At 35.4% G+C, this 7,411-nt stretch overlaps 1 protein-coding gene across 1 annotated transcript in view; it reads left to right on the top strand.

Moving 5' to 3' along the window:
- LOC107629577 (myosin-11) overlaps positions 1–6,278 on the top strand; it is an 8,735-nt gene extending 2,457 nt beyond the window's left edge. Inside the window, exons 2-7 of the mRNA XM_016332392.2 lie at positions 795–897; positions 1,119–4,301; positions 4,433–4,675; positions 4,792–4,950; positions 5,140–5,295; positions 5,722–6,278. Of these exons, the coding sequence (XP_016187878.1) occupies positions 814–897; positions 1,119–4,301; positions 4,433–4,675; positions 4,792–4,950; positions 5,140–5,295; positions 5,722–5,970 (4,074 nt within the window). The 5' untranslated portion in view covers positions 795–813 and the 3' untranslated portion in view covers positions 5,971–6,278. The remainder of the gene's footprint in view (positions 1–794; positions 898–1,118; positions 4,302–4,432; positions 4,676–4,791; positions 4,951–5,139; positions 5,296–5,721) is intronic.

The raw sequence follows: 7,411 nt of genomic DNA, 5'->3' as shown, positions 1-7,411 counted from the left end.
ATAAATATATTATTTTATTATATTCATTTTAACTTCGGATAAATCTTTTAACATCTGTATCTCTAACAATACCTGTTTGATGGTTGGTTCGCTCTTCAGATCCTTGGTGTTTTTTTAGAAAGATTTGTACCATTGAATCCAAGCAACAATTTAAGTTGGTGATGACTTGACTTTATTGTTATACAAACATTTTCTACTTTTACTGTGTTTCTAATTCCTATTCTTATTATCAACTTGTCTTGAGTTATGGTCCGGTGTGCAATTTTTTTATTATTAAAAAGGAAAATAAAATTGTTTATTATGGAGTTGATTGAGTCTTCTACACTCTACCCATTTACTTAAACTGACAAATAATCTTGTTAATACAAAATCCTAGTAAGGTTATGATGATTATTTTTTATCTTCTTCAATGTTTAGGCATACAAGTTCTCTAAACTTTTAAAGAAGTGTCATTCTTTAAACCAATGATTTTATTGTTTGTATTGGACCAACTTTTTTGTGTCATGTGTTATAAGGGGCTGTTGCAAACTTGCAATGAATGAATTTACACCTTGAAAATTGAAAATGATGTCAGTGGAATTCGGCAACTATAGACTATAGACTATAGACTATATACTTAACAGCTGTATTTATTTGTATGCTTATTTTGGAGTCCCATGATCATCCAACTTCTCAATTTTTCAATATTATCATTATTAATTTATTATTAACAACCCTCTCCCCACCCTCTTCTTTGTTTATTCTAATCTATAACAAACAACAAACCTCATATCATTCCTTTTCTTCTTGATCAGCTATTAAGAGGAAGCAACCATGGAAGCAGAGACAACAGTTGTTTCAGAAGTTCCAGTGACAAAAGCTGTTGAGGACACAGATCATAAAGATGATAAAATTAAGGTATTTTTTTTTTTATGTTGTTTTACATTTGTTACTTTAGAAGTTTTGCATTACCTTGAGTTTTATCTGATATTCATTGATCAGTGATATTTTAGTGTAATCCATATAAGATTGATGCACCTAATACTATAGTAGCATTGCTTAAGAAAATTCAATCAGGATGAATAATATGTTCTTAGTTCCTGATTATGTTTTTCTTTTCTTTGAATGATTTATAATAGGAAACAAACGGGGACTTGCCTCAAGTGGAGATTGAAGGTAAGAAAGAAGAGGAAGAGAATTCTTTTGATGGAGAATTCATTAAAGTCGAAAAGGAAGAGAACACGGTGACAGAAAGAAGCTCAGACTCAGATCCTCCAAGCAGAGAATTTCTAGAAGCACAAGAGAAGATTCAGGAACTCCAAGTTGAACTGCAGAGGCTAGCTGAGTCTTTGAAGACATCTGAACATGAAAATGCTCAGTTGAAGGGAGAGATTTCGGTTACAAAAGAGAAATTGGAGGAAACCGGAAAGAATTATCAAGAGCTTGAACTAAGTCACAAGAAACTACAAGAGCAGATTATTGAAGCTGAGGAGAAATATAAGCTGCAGCTGAGTGTTCTTGAGGAGGCAATGCAAAGTCAAGAATCGAAGCAGAAAGAGCTTCTTAACGTGAAGGAAGCATTCGATGGTGTGAGCCTTGAGCTTGAAAGCTCAAGAAAGAAGATGGAGGAATTGCAGCAAGAGCTTCAGCTTTCTTCGGACGAGGCTAGGAAGTATGAGGAGCTGCATAAGGAAAGTGGCTTACATGCTGAATCAGAAGGAAAGAAGGCCTTAGAATTCGAAAGACTATTAGAAGAAGCGAAATTGAGCACAAAAGTAGTGGAAGATGAGATGGCTTCTCTAAAGGAAGAATTGAAGGGATTGTATGATAAGATTGCTGAGAATGAGAAGGTTGAAGAAGCACTTAAAACAACTGCAGCAGAACTCGCTACCATCCAAGAAGAGTTGACAAACTCAAAATCTCAGATATTGGATTTGGAGAGTAGACTCTCTTCAAGGGACTCTCTAGTAGATGAGTTGAGCCAAGAATTGGAGCTGCGAAAGTCTTCGGAAACACAACTGAAGGAAGACATGTCAGCACTTCAAAACTTGTTTGCCTCCACAAAGGAAGAACTGCAAGAAAAGATATCTGATCTTGAAGCTGTGAATCTTAAGTTGCAGGAGGAAGAGAATTTGAGGGAATCAACCGAAGCTGCGCTGAAGACTCATGAAGCACAGCTTCTGGCTGTACAAGAGGAACTCTCTAAACTCGGTGTAGAAAAACAAGGTCTTGAATCATCTGTGGAAGATCTAACCAATAATGCTAAGCAGTTGAAGGAGTTGTGTGCTGATTTAGAGGAAAAGCTAAAGCTTTCGGATGAGAATTTCCAAAAGACGGATTCTCTTTTATCCGAGGCGCTTTCAAACAATGCCGAGCTAGAACAGAAGCTGAAGTCTCTAGAAGATCTCCATACTGAATCTGGAGCTGCTGCAGCTACTGCTACTCAAAGGAGTCTTGAGCTTGAAGGACATGTTCAGGCTTCAAATGCAGCTGTAGAAGAGGCGAAATCACAACTGAGGGAGATGGAAACACGATTCATAGCAGCGGAGCAGAAGAATGTGGAGCTTGAACAAGAGTTAAATTTATTACAACTGAAAACAAGTGATGCAGAGAGAGAACTGACTGAATTCTCTGAAAAAGTTTCTCATCTAAGTTCAAAGTTGACAGAGGCCGAGGAAGAAAAGAATGCTCTTAATAACCAACTCCAGGAGTACTCGGAAAAGATAAGTCAACTCGAATCGGACTTAAACCAATCATCTCAACAGAGTTCACAGTTGGAGGAGGAGCTGAAGTTAGCCAAAGACAAATGTGCCGAGCATGAAGATCGAGCCAGTATGAACCATCAGCGCAGCCGAGAACTAGAAGATTTATTTCAGAGCTCTCATTCCAAATTGGAAGATGCTGATAAAAAGGTGAATGAGTTGGAGTTGTTACTTGAAGCAGAGAAATACAGAATTCAGGAGCTCGAACAACAAATAAGCACTTTGGAAAAGAGATGCAGTGATTCAGAAGTAGATAACAATAAGCACCTTGAAAATATATCTTTTCTGACATCAGAACTTGATGCATTCCAAGCACGAGTCTCGAGCCTTGAAACTACACTTCAGGAGGCTAATGAAAGGGAAAAGAGTTTGGAAAACTCACTGAGTGCAGCAGCAGCTGAAAGAACAATGATAGAAGCTGCTTCAAGCAGTTTGAATGAGAAGCTTTCCGAAGCAGAAAGCCTTTTGGAAATTGTGAGGGATGATTTGAATCTCACACAAGAAAAGTTGCAAGGCACTGAGGATGATCTCAAGGCTGCTCAGTTGAGAGAAAATGAGATACTGGAGAAACTCAAGGCTTCAGAAGAAAATCATGTCATACGAGGAAGAGATATGGAGGAAACTGTCACGAAGCATGCCGAACTTCAATTGTTGCATGAGTCTCTGACCAGAGATTCTGAACAGAAACTCCAAGATGCTGTAGAGAAACTCAACAACAGGGAGTCTGAGGTTCAATCTTTGCTTGAGAAAATCAAGATTTTGGAGGATCAGATTGCTGAATCCGGGGAACAGTCCACGTCGGTGAAGGATGAATATGAGAAGAGTTTGAGCAAGCTGGCTTCATTGGAAGGTGAAAATGAAGATTTGAGGAGGAAGATTACAGAAGCTGAGGAGAAGATTTCTCAGTCCTTTTCTGAGAATGACTTATTGGTTGGAACAAACATGCAACTGAAAATCAAGATTGATGAGCTTCAGGAATCACTGAACTCTGCTATATCAGAGAAGGAAGCTACTATTCAAGAAATTGTTTCTCACAAGAGCACTATTGCTGAGTTGAATGATCTACATTCAAGATCCACTGAACTCCACAGTGCAAGCACGACTCGCATCCTCGAAGTAGAATCACAACTACAAGAAGCATTGCAGAGGCATACTGTGAAGGAATCCGAAGCGAAAGAGTTGAATGAGAAGCTGAACACATTGGAAGGCCAAATAAAGTTCCATGAAGAACAGGCACGAGAAGCAGCCGCGGTTTCTGAATCTCACAAAGCTGAACTCGAAGAGTCTCTTCAAAAGTTAAAGCATCTTGAAACTGTTGTTGAGGAACTACAAAATAAGGCACTCCACCATGAACAAGAATCTGCAGGACTACATGAGGAAAAATCAAAACTTAATAAGGAAATAGCATCATATGAATCAAAATTAAGTGATTTACAGTCAAAGCTTGATGCTGCACTAGTTGAGAAAGATGAAACAGTTCAACTGATACACTCATCCAAGAATGCTATTGACGAATTAGTGACAAAACATAATGCAGAAGCCGAGGCACTAAAGTCACAGGTACATATTATTCATGGACTTTAATTTTTTTTTTTTTTTTTATATTCATGTAGTTTTGTTTTTTCTTCATGATCTCTTTTCAGTAATATAAATTTATGAAATCATCTTTGAATGCAATGTGTCAACTGCAGATAGCTTCGGTAACAGAGGAGAAAAACTTGCTCAATGAGACAAATCAGGATTTGAAGAAGGAACTTCAGTCTGTGATACTTGCTCTTGAAGAAAAGTTGAAAGAACAACAGAAAATTGAAGAATCTTTGAAATCTGAGGTTGAAACTCTCAAAACTGAGATTGCTGAGAAATCTGCATTGCAAATTCGGCTGAAGGAAATCGAAGAGCAACTGGCAAAAGCTGAATCCAGATTAAATGAAGAGGTACTGGAAAAATTCATGATGTATAAATAAGTACAAAATTCAGAATCAAAGTACCTTTCAGAAATAAGTTCTCAACATATATTGAAGGAACTGTGCTTAATGTGACGATTTTGTAGGTTGGAAGTGTTCAAGCAGCTGCTTCTCAAAGAGAAGCCGATTTAAGTTCAAAACTGGAAGAGTTGGAACAAAAAGTCCATGATAGAAATGTGCTGAATGAAAAGATTGTAGAGCTTGAGAAAGAGTTGCAGCTTGCACAAGAAACTATTGCTAACCAGGTATGACCATCAGACCATACATTTTTTACTTGTGATATACTCTTCGCGATCCAAGCTAAACTTAAAAATATTTGATGACATTTAATCATTAAAAATATCCTTTTCTTTGTGCTATTCCTTTAAAATATTTCAAACTACTGAGTGTTTTTCTTGTATTATTTCCTTTTTTTCCCTTGAAATTCCAAGCAGAAAGGAGCAGAATCTCAAAAGTTGGAACTAGAGGCAGCCCTGAAGAGTTCTCATGAAGAACTTGAAAGTAAGAAAAAGGAAGTCTCTCTTCTACAGAACCAAGTGACAGATTTAGAACAAAAATTGCAAGTGGCTGCTGATAAATTATCAGCTAAGGTAATTATCCTCCTGATCCTACCTTTATTTCCAACTAATTGTAAAGGAAGAACAAAAAACTGAAATGACAAGATTTGCATCCATTTCAACTTTGCAAGTCGCATAAAATGAATAATATCATAATTCAAACTCCTCATAAGGGCAAAGTATGATTTTCTGGGTTGATGTTTGGGAAAGATTAGCCATTTTGAGCTCGTGTGTTGACTATTGTAACTAGTCAAAGTAATGACATAGTAACATAGCATTTTAGTACAAGAGATTAATGTTAACAGTATGATTAGAGTGAAGAGTTTTATGTGTGTCTCATATTGGCAGAAGAATATATAATTGAACGTCTGTGTAAATATACGAAAAATGAATGAATTTGTTATTCAAACGTGCTATAAAAATTTCGAAAATGTAATCTTTGAGATGATTATGTTACAGGGTGAGGGTGTTGAACCTAAAGAAGAGATGGAAGTTAAGTCCAGGGACATTGGATCAAGCATTTCAACACCATCAAAGAGAAAGAGCAAGAAAAAATCAGAAGCAACAACTTCTCAAGCATCATCTTCTTCTGAGGCACATATTCAAACAAATACTGTCCATGCTTCTTCTGCCATGAATTTCAAGTCCATTTTGGGAGTTGCTGTTGTGTCCATCATCTTTGGCATAATTCTTGGGAAGCGCTACTAAGATCAACATCATCAACAACCACCAAACATGTGAATGTACTTTTTTTGGTTTTGTTACTTATCATGGTTTTGATATTTTTTTTTTCTTTTTCATGCATCTTTTTTTTATTATGACTATGTATGATGTTGAAAGCTTTATTTCTTTTCATGCTTTCAATTTTGAGTCTTCATGTTGGTCAGGGAACTTGTTTTCATTCCCATCCCTTGCCTGTGTGTAGAAGAAGATGAGGGTTGATTCATATCTTATTTCAACATTTTTTTTAATCTTTTAGTAATTATTTGAATGAGAGTTTGGCTTTTACCTGAAAATGTTAGCTAAATAATAACATTTCAATTTTATAAGTTTCTACTTAATAGTTTAAATATTTAGTAGAGATAGTTTTTGATATGGTATAAATATTTGTGTAACTACAAAATTTAGAATTCCATTCTTATTATCTCATTCTTCTAATAAAGATATAATTTCAATCCAAGACAATAAATAAATAAAACCTATGCCTTAAATACAAACGATATATAATTTGTATATTATAGCATATGAAAGAAAAAAACAAAAAGAAAGGCAATATATCAAAATAAGGTATCACTTTACATTATATAAAAATGTAAAGATGAGAAGGAAAAAATAAAACTGCAGTAAACTTCAATTCAGTCAGTAATATTCTGGCAGAATTGTCCAGCAACAGCAACTTAGATTTTGTTGCTTTATTCTCTGTATCGAATCCTTCTGCATAATATTTTGATTTAATGGTACAAATGTTTCAATCATGTCAGTTTTAATTTACCATCTTGTAAAAATTTTTTTTATTATTTTTGTCATTACTATCTCCAATCCTAACACCTCCCCCGGAATTTTTGGTCTTGTTTGTTGATCCAGCGAACTAGTTTCACTTTCAATTTGAAGGACCATATGCTAGAATGTCTTTATACACATATATGTTAAAGATCTAAAATCTCATAATTTTTTTTTATATATTTTATTTGAATGAAACACTTCCATGTCTTCCATCTTAAGAATACATATAGCACTTCTTTCGAGTTTCGACCGAATAGTAACTATAATTGAGATAATGTATGTTATTTTCAGTCCTTATCTCGTACCATCCATATCCCTACTCTTATCTAGTTATCTCAATTCTCTGTTCTAAGAAATTAAGTTATAGCCATCCATGCACGTAATTGAGATTTTTCCTCCTTTTTTCTTTTTAAATTTTTATAAATTAAATGCTGGATCGTTACATGAGATGCATATTTTCATCATTGTGTAGCAATAATAGAAGCAATTGGGTGACTGGACCACCTTTCTTTGTCTACCTCTGCTTGGTGCCATGTAACTACGGTGTAAGCTTTTTTCTTGCTAGAGATCTTATACGATTTTTTTGCCATGTGCTAATCATCATCATCAATTAAATGAGACCATGTTTTCATAAACGCGGGAGAAA

The sequence above is a fragment of the Arachis ipaensis genome, chromosome B03 (assembly GCF_000816755.2).
Source record: "Arachis ipaensis cultivar K30076 chromosome B03, Araip1.1, whole genome shotgun sequence".
In the NCBI taxonomy this organism is placed as follows: domain Eukaryota; kingdom Viridiplantae; phylum Streptophyta; class Magnoliopsida; order Fabales; family Fabaceae; genus Arachis; species Arachis ipaensis.
The sequence above is the reverse complement of the archived record's forward strand: the minus strand, read 5'-3'. Positions and strand labels throughout refer to the sequence as shown.